This window comes from Rhea pennata, chromosome 1 (assembly GCF_028389875.1).
Source record: "Rhea pennata isolate bPtePen1 chromosome 1, bPtePen1.pri, whole genome shotgun sequence".
Taxonomy (NCBI): domain Eukaryota; kingdom Metazoa; phylum Chordata; class Aves; order Rheiformes; family Rheidae; genus Rhea; species Rhea pennata.
Window position 1 is genome coordinate 84,398,326 of NC_084663.1, and position 19,324 is coordinate 84,417,649.

General features: G+C 40.6%; 1 protein-coding gene across 1 annotated transcript; it reads right to left on the bottom strand.

The window, feature by feature from the left end:
- Positions 1-504: 504 nt before the first annotated feature.
- FKBP4 (FKBP prolyl isomerase 4) lies at positions 505-19,316 on the bottom strand. The gene is made up of 10 exons (XM_062593506.1): positions 19,054-19,316; positions 16,037-16,181; positions 13,478-13,620; positions 9,026-9,146; positions 8,323-8,479; positions 7,861-7,951; positions 7,429-7,512; positions 6,554-6,739; positions 5,848-6,087; positions 505-1,194 (listed from the first exon to the last, which is right to left on the bottom strand). Exons 1-10 carry the CDS (start codon positions 19,135-19,137, stop codon positions 1,096-1,098), a joined length of 1,350 nt encoding a protein of 449 aa, XP_062449490.1. The 5' UTR covers positions 19,138-19,316; the 3' UTR covers positions 505-1,095.
- Between the last annotated feature and the right edge of the window lie 8 nt (positions 19,317-19,324).

Below are 19,324 nucleotides of genomic sequence, written 5' to 3' on the forward strand. Positions count from 1 at the left end.
TTCACATCTTGTCCTAACCTGTTCAGTAACATTTCCCTTTAAAGGTAGCTGTGTTTTCATACAAGAATACAGAATCTAGTTATCTGTCCTAGCTTTCTATAATTCTGCTGAGTAAGGGGGGGGGGGAGTATCACCACTTCTACAATACAATGGAGACTAAAGACCATTATTTTTGTCTTAATTCAGAACAGAATTAATGGTGTTCTTTATGGTCTTGTTTTGTAACTTGGAAGGGAAAGAGGAAGGTAATAGAAAGTAATTTCTATGCAGATATTGTAGGCTTCTTTTCCCCCTTACCCTTTTCATTACCCCAGCTTTCCTTTTGCAAATAAATGGGTAAAGACAGTATAGATTATTGTGGAAGTTTGCTACAGCAGTGAATGAACAACAGAAAATAGATACGGTGACTACTGTACAGCTACATGGATGAGAAAACACTGAATGACTAGCAAACAGCAAGTTTGCTTTTAATTCTGTGATATTCCAATAAAAACACACTGTAAATTGTTTTCTTGAGTTTAATTGGAGCTTCATTACTCAAGCTGTGACTGCACAGTCTTCACCTTCAGCAATGTGTGAAGAGGGGGCATACAAGGAGGGTTACAACACTTAAGAAAGGGAATCCCTAGCCTCACAGAAGGGAAAGCCAGAAGAACTAGGAGCAGTGATTTGTTCTTAAGTCTCATGTGAGAATTCCTGGAAAAGCCTGGTTACTTAAAAAACAAAACAAAACAAAATCCAAAACCCAAACCAAAAAACCCTAAGGAAATAAATTCAGAAAACAGAACCTGGGATTAAAGTGAATTGAAACCAGAAAGAGACAAACACCGATGACAAACTGCAAAGAAACCAAGCATAATAAATCCTGACAGAACCCCAGTAATAACGGTTTGAATGAATAAATAAAGTCCTTAGGATTAAACCAGATTTGGGCTGCCACTGAGCTTCTTCCACAGACACGTAAAGCTGTAACCGACTGTGGCACAGTGGCCTCAGCTTCTGCTCCCCTGAAGCCACTGTCCAACCAGGTAGAAAAATAAATGTCTAATACACTGGAAATTTTTGTTTACAAAACTAATGGAATATTGTTTGCATTTAAGCTTCTGTGTCAACTTCTGGCTTATCTTCCACTCCATTCTGCTCATTTTTCATTTCTGCATCTTCAGGGTGGCTGGTTTGAAGAGTATCAGCCGACTAAACAGAAAGACAAAGACAAATATTCCTTTGTTATACAAAGTTATACTTTGCCAACAATACCACAAACGCTATATAGTGTCTGGTAGCCATTGGGCTACCTGATCTCCCAACAAGACTGAGTTAACAACCTTAGCCAAGAAAAACCAAAACTTACTTTCATTCTTTTCTGCATCTAAGAAATTAGGAGCACTTTAAAGAGAGCTAAAGAGTAATATTGATATAAGGTGGTTATGATTCTTAGTATTACTTGTGCACGCTTCTGGCATGCGTATTTGCTACATAATGCTTTGTTAACGTGCTCTTCCACAAACTAAATTTATTTAGGACATCTTTGCACAAAGCTACTTTTGTCCTGCTTCAACTTTAATGTCGCTATTGTTTTCCCCTTTCTCCCCTCCCTTAAGGGGAAAACATACTTACAGCACACTTGGACTTGGCAAGGTGCTTCTTCACAACCTAAGACTAGTTTCATTAAGAATGTAGAGAAGTGACTTCAACTCTATCATAGACACCTAAATAAGCTCTCTTAAATGACAAGAAGAAAACCTATAGAGTAAGAAATCAGCTCATCTTCTCTGACAAGACAGCTGCACTAAAAATTCTCCTTGCTTGAAGATAAGCTTCTCCTTGAAGATGCGATTTCAACTTTACAAGGGTGTAGAAGGCAGAGTGTTATGGATTAAGAATACCAGATGGAACGAGAATACCAGCAGGGAGGGCTCCCTCCCTCCCTCTCTGCTGGTGGCTGGGGCACACTGACAGGCTCTACCACAGAGCTGGAGCAGTGGCACAGGGCTGAGCCAGCTGATGATCCTCCCCCTTTGTCCCCCCCCCCCTTCCAGTGAAGCCCTGTGCAGCCGCTTTGTAGGCACCTGCAGCCCGGTGAATGGGAGAGGTGTACTGCACTGGCGAGGTGGCAGTGGCAGCTCAGATGGAATGACTCTTCCTTGCTGAAGGTCTCTCGGTTTCCTATTGGATTTCACATGCAATAGAAACTTCTCTTTTCCTTTAAGCCATTCTGTAGCAAACTGAATTGTGGATCCAGCACTCCCCCTAAGACTTTGGATCTTGAAAGCAGCCACCATGGAATGTTAATCTGACATCACAGCCACAATTGTGCTATCACAAAGGCAACAAGATGAGCTAAATCGAGCAATAGCAGATTACCTTCAATCTAACAACTATGAAGAGGCATATTCAGTTTTTAAAAAGGAAGCTGAGTTAGATGTGAATTAAGAGTTAAATATGCTGGACCTCTGGAGAAAAAAATGGGATGTCGGTTATAAGATTACAAAGGAAGGTTAAAAGTATTTATCTTTGGAGAGATCTGGACAGGCTGGAGAGCTGGGTGGGGAGGAACCTCAACAGAGTTCAACAAGGGCAAGTGCAAGGTGCTGCACCCAGGGAGAAATAACCCCATGCACCAGTACAGGCTGGGGGCTGACCTGCTGGAAAGCAGCTCTGCGGAGAAGGACCTGGGAGTGCTGGTGGATGACAAGTTGACCATGAGCCAGCAATGTGCCCTTGTGGACAGGAAGGCCAATGGTATCCTGGGCTGCATTGGGAAGAGTCTTGCCAGCAGGTCAAGGGAGGTGAACCTGCCCCTCTGCTCAGCCCTGGGGAGGCCACATCTCGAGTACTGTGCCCAGCTCTGTACTCCCCAGGACAAGAGAGACATGGAGCTACTGGAGAGAGTTCAGCGTAGGGCTACAAAGATGATCAGAGGGCGGGACCACCTGCCCTGTGAGGAAAGGCTGTGAGAGCTGGGCCTGTTTAGCCTGGGGAAGGGAAGACTGAAGCGGAATCTTATCAATGTCTACAAATACCTAAAGGGGGGATGTCAAGACAATGGGGCTGGACTCTTTTCAGTGGTGCCAAGTGACAGGACACGAGGCAAAGGGCATGAACTGAAACACAGGAAGTTCCACCTGAATATGAGGAAGAACTTCTTTCCTGTGAGGGTGACAGAGCCCTGGACCAGGTTGTCCTGAGAGGCTGTGGAGTCTCCTTCTCCGGAGATATTCAAAACCCATCTGGATGCGATCCTGTAACATGCTCTAGGTGACCCTGCTTGAACAGGGGAGTTGGACTAGATATCTGCAGAGGTCCCTTCCAACCTCAATTATTCTGTGATTCTAATTCTGTGATCTGTTCTACAGTAGGACATTCTCTACTTTTTATGCATCCTTTTAATAATTTTAAAATACAGTAAAGGGAGAACGGGAAGAGTGTCTTGTACTGCTTATGTCTCAAAAGCACTGCAAAGAAACTGTTATTATGTCTGTCAGCTTAGAACACTGAACTGTCTGTCTTACAATGAGGTTACATGAGCACCATACCACAGCAAGCAAGGAGATGGGTGTGCAATGTTGGGAAGGGGGTGGGGGAGGCAAGGGGTTGAGAGAAGGGCAGAATCATTAAACTGAAGTATCAGTTGCAACATGCAACTGCAGCCAAAGAACATCTAGTAATCAAATGGTCAAACTCATTTTTCATCTTTAGAAGCATTTGTTAAGCACAAGAGCAAAGTCTCCTCTGCACAGAGAATACATTAGCTAGGAATCTTGGGCTCAAGATAATAAACATTTCAACCTTTAAAAATTCATACTCCATGTATGTGAGTATCTGAATTCAGGGAAAGGATTACTGATGCAAGAGTGGCTGTCTTGAACTCCACCAGACTGTAAGATTCATACATTTCAGAACCATAATACAAATTGCTTTCTCATGAATCAGAAGACAGTTGCTGAACAAACCCTCTTCTACAAATTTGTTGAACTTCTGAGACAAGAAGAAAACCGTTGGAGCCAGAGTATCTCCCAAGAGTATGCAATACTTATGAGCCTGCCTTTTGCTAAGAATGGAACTCTGCCAACCGTTTTTTTAGGGGCTGAGGTGTATACTTTAAAGAACATGGAACACTATACTTGTACTTTAAGTAGAGTGGGCGTAACTTGAAACCAACTCTGCCTCTTTCAACGAGGGCTGTCTCTGACTGAGGGATCTTGCAGTGTTCTGTACCGTGGGGGAAGTCAAATTCCCAGCAGTTATACTATCTGAAAGAAACATGAACAGGAACAGTAGAGCCTAATGGCTGGTGATCAAGAACTGCAAATTCAGAAGTGAAGATCTCTAACAGTGAAATAAAGAAACAAAATTACAATGATCTTGCTAAGATATTTTTATTAAAGCCTCCAACAATTGAGGATTGCTGTGGATCTTATACTGCTTTGACTAGATATTTAACTACCTTACTCATAGGTAATGCTGCTTTCCTTGCAGAATCAGTAGGGAGTGTCTGACTTTATGATTTTGTTTAAACTCTTCTGTGAGAAGGAGAATCAGATCCACAGAACCACTGCTATTCTTTAAAAAGGAAACAAAACATCCCAAAATAGAACATTTAGCCCACCAAATCATCCAGCTATGGGAAATTACCCAATACCTAGTATATGACTACTTAAACAGAGTAAATAGATGAAGAAAGGGATACAGTTCCCACTGTCTCTGGGCTAAAAATTAACTTCAGATACTTCTTATTTTGAAGGACTGGAAGAGGGGAAAGAGGAAGAGAGAGAGAGGAGAGGAGGAGAAATATTTTGCGTAACATATAGTTAACTGACTCAATCCAAAAAGGCTGAATTCTGTCAGAATAATCTTATGGATCTGAGGACACAAGGCTCCAGGACAGACTTACTGACACAGCAAAGCATAGGCTGAGTGACAGCAAATTGATATACCAATACCTGAATCGAGAATGATTATTTTGTATTATCTATGCACATACAGGCCAATGGGTAAAGATCTGTGCCTGTCACAAGGCTGTTTCCAATCTTCTACACTGCTCAATGCTGCTGAGAAAATTGAGTAAAATGTAGATAACATTTCTCTTGGAAGTTACTCAATCCAGGGCCATGAGATTTAAATGAAGGAGATGAGTGTTTTCTTGGGATAAGAGATTTTCACAGGCAACAATGAATGTTTTTCCTAGCTGGCATATCCTATTATAATAAAAGCAGCATTTGCTTACAAGTTAACTGTACTAAGACTTAAGTGAAAACTTATTCTACTGTATGGATAGCTTTCCTACTAAAGGATCTTCTGATAGCCGGAAGAAATAGTTCAAGACAGACACTTCAAAATGAATCTGTGACACTAGCATGTGGTTGATGCTCTCCATCTTGTATTTGTCTCCACCAGAAGCAAGACAATTCTCAAGGTTTTGCATGGGACCATCAGTACGAGAAGCATAAAGTGGATGGACCATGCAGACACCAAAACAGAGTGTTCTTTAGAACAATCAGTTTAAGGAGAAAAGGTGCTTCTTTCAGTTCTTGAACGTTCTCATATTTGCACCTCATCACTTCAACTGCTCACTGACATTAACAGTACTTTGCTGAAAGATTAGCTGAAATGAAGTAAAAGCATCCTGTGCAGTGCTTGGTATTGCTAGTTGTCTTGTTCAAACAAGATGGCCTGAAAATCATGAGAGCACTGGCTATTTCCATTTTTCAGAGGCAGCTTTTTCAGTGCTCTTCCACTATGCTATTTATCTGTACTAAGAAGTAAGCTGAGTACACTAAAAACTCACTATTCCTTGCTTAACACTTGATCAAGCCTTGTATAGTTTTCTTGAGTAGTGTCACTTACCTTTAAGTCTTTATCTGCAAGCCTTTGGAACATATTGGCATACATCTTCTTCTCTTTCTCATGCTGCTCCCGTATTTTCTGCTGACAAGTTACTAGCTGCACTTTAGCAGCTTTGTTACTTGGGTAAAGTTGTATCACTTTCTGGAAATCATCTCGGGCTAATTCAAAGTCATTAACAGCCAGGTGGGCTTCCCCACGTCGGAAGAGGCCTTTTTCATTGCTGCTATCCAGTTCAAGTGCCTGCATAAACAATTAATTCAAGATTTTTTTAAAAAAATAAAATCCAGCCAGATCAGACACTCCTAGAAACTGTACTTTGATTCTGAAGTACGTCTCTCCTAAAATTCGAGGCTTTCTATAGAGGGCTGAATAGAGTAGGACTTTAGACAGAGAACCAGGAAATCAGCTGTTTAATCCTGGTCTATTACCAGGTCTGTGACATTTGCCAATACCAGTATCTTTGCCTTGTCTCCTTGTTTTTACTTTCTAAACACTTTAATGTTCTCAGTTAACATACCAGCAATATTAAAAAATATTCCAAGAATAACGATGAAAATATATTGTAGAATATTTGTACATCGTGTATTTGGTTCTACCAAAGTACTAGTTGGTAAGATAGGTTGAATAGCATGAGGTCTGGTCTACCTTAAATTGCTGAAGTGAGGAATAATCTGTACAGAGTTTAAGAACACAAAAAACTTACTACCTTGTTGCAGTTCTCCAAAGCCTGGGAGTATTCCTTCAACTTAAGATGGCACATAGCTAGATTAAGGTGGGCAGCAAGCCTCAGGCTCTTGGCTTTTGTATCAACCTCATCAGAAAGTCCTGATTCATGCTCCAGCCATGACACAATCTTCTTATACTGTAATGTTGCTCGTTTGTATTTCCCCTCCTGTAAGCACAGCAGTTTAAATATCCTTTATCTGTCTCTTGCCCCTCCTGCTTATGTTGAACAATACAGAGAAAAATTTAAGTAAACTAACTTCTATCATCACACAATATAAAATATTTGTCAGCAATTCTTGCGTATTGCAAGAAACTCTTTAGGAATCATACTACTCACTACAGCTGTGGGTACAGGCCAACACAGATACTTTGCTCTGAGCCCCTGCTTTATACTCAGAACTTTAAATAGAAAGGAAGATCAGGCATTCTTAAAACATCAAGACTACCACTGCACCAAGAATATCATGGGAATCTCCCAGAGAAAGCCTGTCATGAGCTTGTCAAATCTTTTAAAACACATCTTCTCCGCACATCTGTAGCCTAAATGAATGTTTTTCATTCACAGCACTATCTCACAGCAGCAACTTTAATACTGTAACCTTGCCACCCACCTCTAGGTACAGCAAACAGCTTTGAGGGAAGGGGCAGGGGGAAACAAAACAGAAAAACCCCAAACCCAAAAAACAACCCCCACACAACAGCTAACTCTGCAGAGCAGCTAGTATTTCGATAGTGCAACACAAGCTATCTGAGGATACCACGAACAGGACTCTGAAGTGACAAGCTGTAGATCATCATTACCAGCTCATGACATGAGTTAAGAAACGTTAACAGAACTTGGAGCCTGTAATTTACCTTGAAGTACTGAGTACCTCTCTCCTTCACAATGCAGCTTTGTTCCAGCTTCTCTTCCGTGTTCATTTCCCAAGATTCTTTAGCCTAAACAAAACCAAAGAGTACAAGTAAGGACGCAACTTCTGAGTGAAATTCACGTGGCTATGCCATTTCTCACTAACAGGTATGGTAAAGATAGGTCTGGTAAAGGAGAATTGTGAACTGCTACTGAGAAAACAGAAACTGGGATAGAGTAGCAGAGACACCGACCACAACAGACAGAGATCCAGTAAGAACAAGGGCAGTTTCAGGCAAGTACTCTGTGTGTTGTCACCACCAACAGCAGCTTCCCTAATCCAGATCAGAGTTCAAAGATTCATCTTTCTTGTTTAAATTCCATCAACATCTCTTCCCCTACCTCCCAATCTGTTTGATATTTCATCTCATTCCCACCTTTTCAAAGCTTTTGAGCTTTACTTCATACTGTAGCTCTGCATCTGGAGGGATCTGAAATTTCTCCTTCCCGGCACTTCCAAAACCATAGCTGTAAGACAGAGGGAATAAAAGTGCTCTAAAGCTCTCCAGATAGCCATGCTTGTGTATCAGAAGCTAGAGGCAAAGAAAACGTGCAAGTTTGGGGTGACTATAAAGCATTATTATGAGATTACAAAAATACAACAGTATTTCTTTTGATATTCACTAGTATTAACCCTATAAAAACCTAAGGTCATTTTTCACTTCTCATCCAGCAGCTAAGTCATCTGAGCTTCATACTTCCCAAACATCAAACTTTTGGACCTGACCAAGCCTTTAATATGGTATCACATTAAGCTGAAAGGCTTTACAGATCACTTCTTTCTTCCCAGATACATAGAATGCATTCTTCAAGTATGAAAAAGATCAGAAATAGCTCACCTCGGTTTGAGATAGAACACAGATTCTTCCGATTTCTCCATTTTCTGAATTGCTTTCTCCAGACCATGAGGAAGATCATAATTGTCACCTTCTCCAATCTCAAATCGCAACTCTCGCCTGTCAAATACGCGATCTTCATATCGGCCTTCAAACTGGACTGGTAACAAAAAGCAAAACAAGCCAGAGACAAATCAGATGATATCAGTGTAGTGAGCAGCAGGCAGCACAGGTAATACAGGGAATGACAAGTTCTTCCATCTTAATAGTCTTCCCTCTTGAAAGTAGCTACCTAAGCAAATATTAGCAACTGGAAGCACACACAGCCTGTGCTGCTAAAGCTAGTAAAACTCCTCTTTTTTTTCCATTCAAGTTTTCTTTTCACTCCAACAACAAATGCCAGAACTACTTTCCCTCTCATTTCTCAGAAAAAAAAAAATACATTACACTCATCTAGCTTTTTGGTCAAGTGAGCACTTGAGCAGATTCAGAATCACTGGAGAGCACAAGTTCAATCCCTGCTGGAAAATTTAACCTCTCCAGAAACAAGAGAATGAAAGGCTACTCTAGACTAGCTCCTAAGTTACTTAAGTAAGGGAAAGAGAAGCCAGGTATTCGTCTCTCTGAAGACAAAAAGTTGTGGGTGGTAGAAAGGTTCTGCCCTCCCACACGGTTAGCCCAATTACTACTCATATAGCTGACTTACTGTCTACAAGCGCACCCTCATTGGGCTTGGAGTAGCCTTCCCCTTTCTTACGGATTCTTCGGATTATGCCACCATCTTCATCATCAGTGAGGTCCTCCCCCTTAAACTCAAACAGCTCTATCTGCAGGGAGAAGAAAACACTTACATTTATTCCTATCACATCAACTCAGTAACCCACAGAATTCAATCTCCAGAGATCTTTGAAACTATAACTGTTTAGGCAGGCACCATCTTCAGCATGACCCAAGGTTCTGTAAGATATCAGATAGCTAACGTTATGCAACTACTGTATTAAGTCAATACTACATGGAAACAAGATGAAATCTTATATTCAGACCTTTAAAGACTGAGGATGCTGAAGAACAAAGCTCTGAAATCTGTAAATTAAGAGAGCTCTTGAATGGACTGGACTGTGAGCCTAGTCTCTGAATAAAGCTTAAATGACCCACAATGCTTGAAAACTACTATGGAGAAAATTGTTCCTCTTTCTCCTACAGGCTGCTTTAATAGCCTTTTTGTTCATGTCTGCAGGCAGCAGTAGGATTTCCACCCTCTCTCCCCAAGAAAAATGCCTTCTGAATATATGAGAAATACAGCAGAAAGCCAGAAAGGATTTCTCACACTTGCCAATCTGAAATGCTAATGCACTGATCATCAGCCTTCACGTGCTGTCGTGCTAGAGCCTAGTATAAGCAGAATCATCAGTAGTGTCATGGTATCCAAGAGGTGAAAAAAAGTTTAAGTAATGCAAGAAGAGGACGAGGAGGAAAATTAAATACAAGTGAGATTATTCCTCTGATGCTTGATCATACCCTCCGATCTCCAGTCAAACTGAAATCAATTTCAAAGGACGGAACTGAGCCCAAACTCATTTCTAATGCTTGTCCTGCAATATTATAGCAAATTCAGAAACATCGCTTCTGCTTCTATTCAGCTCTTCCCAACTCTTTTCTTCAACCACCTACTCTCATGCTAGAAGACAACAGTTTCAAAACTTGTATCATTCTTGCTTGTCTATCTTAATCCAATTACTGTTCTCATTTTAAGCCTGCTGTGTTTTCCCCTCTCATCTGACCTTTGTGTATTCTAGAATCATTCAAAAATATCATCTCTAAAAGAAAGAAGAAATCAAGATCATTAAATTTCAGCTGCTAACAAAGAAATGTAAATAAGGTATTTTATAATAAAAAGGGAGATGTGGCCCACCCCTAATCTAAATTGTTGCTGCAACAAATTGTTTAGAATTTTTAAGAGCTGATGTTAATGTAAGAGATGACTGCCCAGCCCGAATCTTCACATGCTCTTCAAAGTCTCTAGTGAAAACCACAGTTTGAAATGAGCGTATAGAACAAGATGGAACAAACAGTCCAGTCGCAAAAGAAACTTGTCATTACTGCTATGAAATTAAGAAAAAGGTTTTTATTACTGTATGTTTGAGTAAGACAACACTAAAAAGAGCAAAAGGATCAAGCCATTATAATCAGCACTGTTTAGACTAAGTATATTGGTTTTTTTTAAAAAAGTTCAAGGTTACTGCTGCGGAGGTTCATGACAGTGGACCTATAGACACCTGGAATACAAGAGGAATTGGATACTCATCAGAACAAATCCTACCTTGTATTTTGATGGGTATCTAATCCCAAGTAATATTCAGACTGAAAAAAAACCAAACTGAAACAAGCTAAGTCACCTCAAGACACCCTACTGATGACAATGTGTTTTCTTTATAAGGCAACTCACATACAATTTTCTGTATTGCAAGGTGATGGCACTTGCATAGGAACCATGCTGACTTTGTTTTTGCTGTATTTTCTTTTTCATTATTTAAAATCAACTAAAGGAAGTGGAATCCCTTCACTGATTTTAAGTGCCTGAGAGTCATAGTAGTCATAAATCACTCCTATTTAAAACTTTGGAGAGACTTTCTTGATACAAGTGTCTTCCCAGTTTAGGGCACAACTGGCACTTACTACTGGTTCATCTGCATGCCATTTTATCAGAGAAGGTGTAAATCCATCATACAACTTCATTTCCATCTTCCTTCCTTTCTTCCTCTATCCACTACATCCTCACAGGCATAGAGGGATGTAAAGGGTCATGACGAAACACTAGTTTAAACTAAAAGGTATCTAGAACAGAGAAAGGTCAGGATTCCATCATTAAAAAAAATCATAGTAAGAACTATAAAAAAAATCCTGACACCCTATTCCCCTGCCCTAATACCCTACAGAAAATGGCTCCTTTTTAGACTTGGAAATACCTTTCCAGCCTCAAAATCATGTTATTAGTGTGGAAGTGCTAATACTTATTTTAGCTTACACATGTGAAATCCACACTGATTGAATAGGCTCAGTAGGTAGCTAACTGAAAAGGTAAAGTGTCCCTTAAGTGGTAAGACTGCTTAAATCAGTATGAAATTTACTAAGTTCTTATGTCTTCTTTACGCATTTATGCAAAGTTAATGTGGTACAGGGAGAGGGAGATGAGAACTAAGCACCTGAATATTTACACTAGTATGGAAAGCACTTAGGAACAGTGGACAGGAAGAAGCAGGCTGAAGTTAGCTGGGGGCAGGGGGGGAGTTTAGTCCCAAAGAACCAAGAAGTAATGCGGAAGTGCTTATGAGAAACATTACAAGCCACATTATTCACGTAGAATATAGAATTATAATATATGTACAGAAAAAAATAGATGTATAATATAATTTAGATTTCATACCACATTATGTAATTACTTGTTCCAATTGCGTTTTCCCACTTACAAACCAGAGCTATGACTATACAGATTACTTCTGAAATTAAATTATTTTAATGTTACTTCATTTTGTACAAGTTAGCTAGAAAGATGGCTTCTCAACTCAACTGAAAGATGATTCACGTTGGAATTTTCAGCCCACGAAGTGGTTTACTGAACTGTTAGCTCATAATGCTACAGAGTGGGCCAATTTAATCCAAGACTGCATCAGATAAACTCAGTGCTTCTCAGCAGTACCCAGAAAAATCCCTTGCTACAACTGCTATTTATCAAAAGGTTAGGTATTATCTATTGTTGCAGAACAACCAAGTAGCATCCAGTGTGCTACCAACTAAGGCATTAGTAAGGCTCTATTATGCAGCCATGCAGTCAAGGTAGAAAGTTTGAGCTTTAAGATAGCATGCATGGACAGCAGAGCAAGCAGAAGGAGAGCAACAGCTGTTTTTACCTCCCTTTTCAATCTGGTCCTGTGTTACACTGTATCACTTACCTTGGTAAGAGTACTGTGCACTTCAGCATGTGTGTAGCTCAATCAAATATAATGAACTGTGACTACCTTAGATTTGTAAGAAATTCTGTTTTTATAATGAGGTTCCCAAGTCATTCTTTAACAGTTAACTGCACAAATGGTATTTATTTTGGCATACCTGAAATGAGCAAGTGCTCGTCCCTTGGTGGCCTAGGATACTACTTTCTGGCAGGTGTTTTTGAATCCTTCCATTAAAAAAAAAAATACACCTCTAATGCTATTACTCACAAGTTCATGAAAAAGTGAAATAAAAATACACGTATCCAACATTGATTACTTTACCCTTTACAGATTTTCATCGTTTCCATTTAGCATTAAATTGGCTTCCAATCCCTACTCCAAAATCTGTTTTTACCTCCCTTAGTCTTTGGATAAAACAATCTCAGAGCAACCAAACTCAAGAACCTTCCCTCATGCCCCCAAACTAAGCACCTTAAAAGTGCGAGTCCGTTCCACTGGTTAAATACTTAAAAATCACACTCCAGAAGTCCATCCTCCTCCTCTTGAGACCAACTAATTTTGAAGCACTTCTTGGAAAACAGAATCATTTCAAAAATGAGAAAAATATATCCTCCCAGAACACTGTATAGGTTGTTTGTCACAGCATGCTTGAGGAGAGCTTTGTCATTATCCTCTAACTATGCAAAGTCAAGTACAGGTCTCAGCATTTTGAGAAACTACTCTACCGAAGCAAAACAGAATTGCTATTTCCACCCCCCATTGACAGAGAAGGCACTGGACACGGTTCCTTTAAAAGTAACCTCCCCTGTGGAGGACAGAATTTAAGGAACCTAACCAGCTCTATGCTTACTAAGATGCTAAGGTAACACTTGGGGATCACCTCTGAGGAGATGAACTCTTCATGTGAATTGTAAAACTAGTGTTACCAGACACCAGCCTCTTGCTCCAAAAATACCAGACAGGATAATAGGCTAACACTCATATCCAGCTATTAACTGATGATCCTGAATTCTGTGAGAGATAGAGGAATTATTCTGTACTGATTTCATTAAAAGGAACTGTTCAGCTACAGTCTTTCTAAATAATAAAGTAACAGGTTAACTATGCGTTGCACAGTATAATAGATCTTTTTTGTAGATGTTTTCTACAATAAAACACTTTAATTATAATTGTTTTTGAAGGTTACAATTTTACTGTCTCCCACTTACCTCAAAAATCAGTGTAGCATTGGGAGGTATCTTTGGGGGGCTCCCAGCAGAGCCATAGGCGTATTCTGGCTTACATGTAATCCGACAGATTTCTCCAACCTTCATAGTTGCCACAGCAATGTCCCATGCTTTGATCACCTCACCTGTGCAAGTCAGATTTCAATTGCATGATTGTTAGGCACATATGAAAGTCATCATCAGCTGTGAGGTTTGGCATCATCACTTTCAATACAAAACGTAAGAATCTGTCAGTGCAGAAGTACTGAAGGACTTGATAGCACTTGCTCTTGTTTGCATTTATCAGTTTAAATTCTAATAAAGTTACAAAGTTACTTGGCAATTCAAATCTGAAATTTCTTAAAATTGCTTCATTCTGAACGTAGTGATTCTTGTTTTCCTCCTCTTCGTTCTTGCCCATAGAGAACACAAATCATTTGAACACAGACCATATCTGAAGTGCTTGGCACAATCTCAAGAGCTAGAAAATAACAATAAACTCTTCGAAGAAGAAGGTCTTAGGGTGAGAGATTGTCTGCTCATATTTTGAAAACAATCCAAAACAACAGTCTTTCTCTCTGTACTTTATCAGTTGGCAAAGATCAGCATGAGCAGTAACTAAAAGTTACACACACTTGTAACAAAAGGGGGCAGGAAAGAGGAAGACATATTCCTTGTAAAGCCAAAGTGAACAGAAGCTGAAACCTGAAGTAACAAAATTCTCTCTCACACTCTCCTACTTGCTGCTCCTTTCAACTCTGAAGCAGCCTGTGTATTAACTTTGTATTAATTGGTATTCTTCTTATCACCCGATCTCAGTACACTACAGAATTTATCCCCCAAATAGAAAAAGAACCAGGTAGACAACTGTCAGGGGGAATCATGAAACTGAATAGTAAGATTTGTCACACTAAGGATGTTTGGCTTTTTGCATCTAAAAAAACAAAGGCTTCTGACCATGAAGAGGTATATGATCAGATTTGGATTAACTTAAAAAGTTTAGAGAAAGAAGTAGATTTCCTCATTCTTCAGCTGCAGTTGACAGCTGCCCCAGTGCACCCTGTCCCAGTAACTGGTCACAATTCAGCATACTTAAATGAGACTTCTGCCAAAAAAGGATTAATAAAATGTACGTGCTGGCTATCTGATTAACTTATCATTATGTTTTAGGGTGAATTCCCATGAAGGCGAGTTTGCTTTCCCTGGAGTCATTTGTCTGAGGTCCTCCAAATTCTTCACTAAACCTCATGAAATGGTTATATATTTTTTCCAATTCAGAATGTTCTTGCTTAGAGAGCTCCATATCTGTAGTTAGCAATGTCACTTATCCTTCCTCAACAAATTTTAGATGTTTGTGAAATGCAGATAATGCCATCGGCAAGTTTTTTTTTTGCTTTATTTGCTCATGGTACTTTCCTTACCAACACTGTATCATTATCCCAAATTTTCATGTTCTATACAAAGCATTTTAACAAGGAAAATGTACCAGTTCCTTGCTAGAATAGATGTTTCATGCAAAGAATTTGATATTCTTCAACGTTACTCTATAGTTTAACAAAGATAATGGAGTTTCACCCCAACACAGGTTAGTACTAGCAGCTAACACAGCAACATTCAGGAAATGTAATACTAATTTTGGCAGCTCACAACTATAAAATGGATTGTCAGCACCTATATTTTACATATAAAAACTACAAGGATTTGACATTCTTTTTAAGAGATACTACAGAGTAGTGAACAAAACCAGCTCAACTACGCCTAAATCTATGCTGTACAAAAATCAAATTCATCCAACCTTTCTGGTATTCACTTTAACTGTACATAAATACAGAGAAAAAATGCCTGGTTATTTAACTAACTTATCATTATGCTTCAGGGTGAATTCCCTTGAAGGTGAATTTGCTTTCCTTGGAGTCATTTGTCTGAGATCCTCCAAGAGGGCTGGAGCACCTGCCCTACGAGGAACGGCTACAAGAGCTGAACCTCTCTAGCCTGGAGAAAAGACGACTCGGGGGGGGGGGGGATCTTATCAATGTCTACAAGTACCTAAAGGGAGGGTGTCAAGGGGATGGGGACAAACTTTTCAGTTGTCCCGCGTGACAGGAAAAGAGGTAAAGGGCAGAAATTGAACCACAGGAAGTTCTGCCTGAATGTGAAGGGGAATTTCTTCACTATGAGAGTGACAGAGCCCTGGACCCGGTTGCCCAGAGAGTTTGTAGAGTCTCCTTCTCTGGAGATCTTCAAAGCCCGCCTGGATGCAACCCTGTATAACATGCTGTAGGTGATCCTGCTTGAGCAGGGAGGTTGGACTAGATGATCTCCAGAGGTCCCTTCCAACCTTACTGATTCTATGATTCTATGAAATTCTCCACCAACCTCAGGAAGTGGCTATATATTTCTTTCGATTCAGAAAGATCTCAAAGCAATTCTGATTGGGCCATTCTAAGAGAAGAAACCTTACACTTTGAGAACAGGTTAAAATAGCAACTTTAGCATACAAAGGAGCCACACATGCAGGGAATTCTCATCTTAGTATCTAGACTAATCAACATCAAACATTACCTTTCCCCAAGTCAAATGAAAACTTGTCTCTCCTGTCCAGACTGGAGTCAAATTTTGTGCCATCAAGAAGCCATCCTGTATAATGGACAGTCACTTTGTCACCTATCATTGGAGACTCTGTCCCACTGCCTTCTCTCTTGATAACCTGAGGAAAACAGTAAGTGTCACTCAGATGATGTAAACTAAGTACGCAAAATGGACATTGATTTCATTTACTCAGGTGTGCACCTCATCATCTTCAGCTGACAAGATATTTGCAGGTTAACTGGAAATACATTATAGATTAGTAGTGTTGCAAATGTATGGACTCTCCAAGATACCTGCTGTGATACACCCACTTCTCCCATGCAACATGGACATGAAGCCATTCCAATAACAGGATTTCTAAAGTTCAAGTTCTAGTTTTCTTCAAGAAAGTTTCAGTTTTCTGACTGAAACCATACGGCTCCTAGCCAAAGCTTGGCATTATTTGGGCTAGGCAATATTAGGGAATTAATAGAAAAAAATAGGGCATTAATAGAAGACTTTATTTGCTTGCATCTGTGCATACCTGGAAAACATCATCATGTTGGTAGAAGACAGATGCTTATACAAGTGCAATTATACATAAACAAGAGTTAGCATATCTCCTCCCCTTAATAAATCAATAAAAGCATGGAGATATTCCTGCATGCTGTTATACTGATTACACCTTTGCACTAAAGGAAGTGCCCCCTTGGGACTCTCACTCCCAAACTGCAACTTCCTGCAACCAATCACTGCCAGTATCTTCTACTTTGTGTTCCTCCCTCCAACTATGTTAGTGAAATTCTAGGACCCTCAGCCTGAAACAGTGACAAATGTTAACAGCTTCTGTCAGAAACTGTCTTAATAGAAGCAATCAGTGGCTTGTCTTAACAAGCTGAAAGTATCTCAGCAGAGATAGAAGAGAAGTTACATCTGCTCAATGTAATGACGGATGCCTTATTTAACTACATCATCCCCTCACCCTGCATAACCTGAATGCTACAGCAGTTCTTAATGCGACACAACTAAGACTTTTTTTCCCTCCTCCATGGAGGACAATGCAAGCAACCACTGCAACTGAAAGAGAGAAGTAAACAGAGACGTTTGAAAATAATGGTAATCCAATAACTAGCTATATCATACATAAATTTAAGAGAAAGAAAAAAAAGGATCAAAATTGTTAGGAGAGTCTAGTAGTTCTAAGACAGTCAGCTTAAAATCATTTTGAAATAACTGCATCTAATGAGAATTTACTAAGCTTTTTCAAATGTGAGGTTTTTCAACTGTCATATCAAGTTAGACAACATGAAAGTTATGAATATTTCATTTTCAATATTTATATAATGTTTTTCTTTCACATTTGTTTTGAAGAGGAAACAAGTTTATTTTTTTCCCCCATATACTCAGTATTTTTAATATGGTAACCCATTTCCCTTTCAAGTGGAGAATCCTGTTTTTCCTGTTCATACTAGGATTGCAAATCTCATTTCTATTTCTAAACTTAAATGCTTACATTAGAAACAACACAAGCACATTCAACATCACCAGGCAGAAAAACCTCTGGATACTATCCTGATAAGAAACTGAGGAACAAATCAAAAATTTCCTGGAATCAGTGAAACGATACTAGTACAAGACTGGTGTAGACAATTTGAGAGTTAAATCCTTGATTTCTGTAGAGGTATTCTGCATTTCTAAACTACTACAGGACAAGTCTTGCTAAAGACAGAATTTTGTTCTTACTGTCCTGCTGCTTTTCTTCTTTGTAACATAACTGGTCTGAAATTTCACTGAATTAAAAAGAAAAAAAAAAGAAAAACTTCTAGTGATTGTTGTTCAAGTTTCTAGAAAGACTAAAGAAGCTTCTAGAGATTGGGAAATAGGAAATTTTAGAGAAAAGAGGAAGTTAATGCAACTCCCCCCTCATTCATATAAATTCTGCCACTCCTATCAACTGACTTGCAAGTACAGAAGAAGCCAGGTTACTGTCATGCTGAAGATACAGCAAAAACTGACTGTTAGCTCTGCAGTCTGCCCTAACAACCTTAACTTGCAGCTTGCTAATAACTAGTTTTTCCATGAAATGGAACAAACAACAACTTTTCTGGCTCTTGCCAGAGCTAGAGCCTACATTTACTTCAGGACCAAGCATAAATGGCACTATCTCATGTTTTAGAAGTTACTTCCATGAAGACGGGGAGTCCCTTTTTCCAATTCCTAAGGCCAAGTTCGCAAAGCATCATTGTTTTATACCAATTATGTTGGTATAAATACAATACAAAATATACATTATACTATTCCAAGCTTTTTTTTTTTTAAAAAAAAGTCTTTGCTCCCGAGAGCACATACTGGGAAGCAAAAAAAAAAAAAAAAAAAAAAAAAAAAAACAAAAAAAACAGAACAGAACACTAACATGCCCCAAAACAAGTGACCAGTGAGTAGGGACAGAAGCGCACTCTGGGATAAGGGCAAAGGCACACAACTTCCTGATCACCCCCTCGACCACATGCGTGCTGTGCAACAACCTAAACGCAGCATCCCCTCCTCGCAATCCAGTTTACCCTTCCCCGCCGGAGGCCGAAAGCCTCCTTGCCGGTAAGGGGGGCGCCCGCCAGCCGCTCCAAGGAGTGTGTGTACCCCCTCCTCCCGCCCGGCTCCCGCCGCAGCCGCGCAAGCCTGCGCGCACGTGGCTGCGTGCGCAAGGCGGAGCGCCCTCCCGCCCGCTGCACCGTCAGCGTGGCTAATATTTAACCGCAAAGGCCGCATGAGTCTTCCCGGGCGGCGGGTAGCCAGGTGACAGCCGTACCCTTAACGAAAGGAAGTAAGGAAGGGGGGAAAAAAAAAAAAAGAGGCCCACTCAGCCCGGCAATCGGGCGGGGAGGGGAAAGTGCGGGCGCTCAAGGGTCCCCTGAAAGCCGCGCCAGGCCAGCACCGCGCGCCTCTTTCACAAATCCCTCCCGCAGGCTCTGCAAGCCAGGGCCGAGAACGATGCGGGGGAGCAGCCCGGTTACCTTGAGAACACCCTCATCCCCCTTAGGGGTGATGTCCACCCCCTCCAGCGGGGCCCCATCTGCCTTCATCTCCTCCGCCGTCATCCCGCCTGCCGCTGCCACCGCTGCGGAGCTGGGGGGGGGGGGTTGACGCGGGGGTCCTCAGCGCTCGCCCGCTAGCTGCGCCTGGCCGGCTCGCACCCTGGCTGCTGCGGCAGCGGCGCGCGAGGGGCGGGCGCGTGTCTCCTCCGCTCCTACCTCTGCCGCAGCACTGGCCCGGAGGTTGATGGGG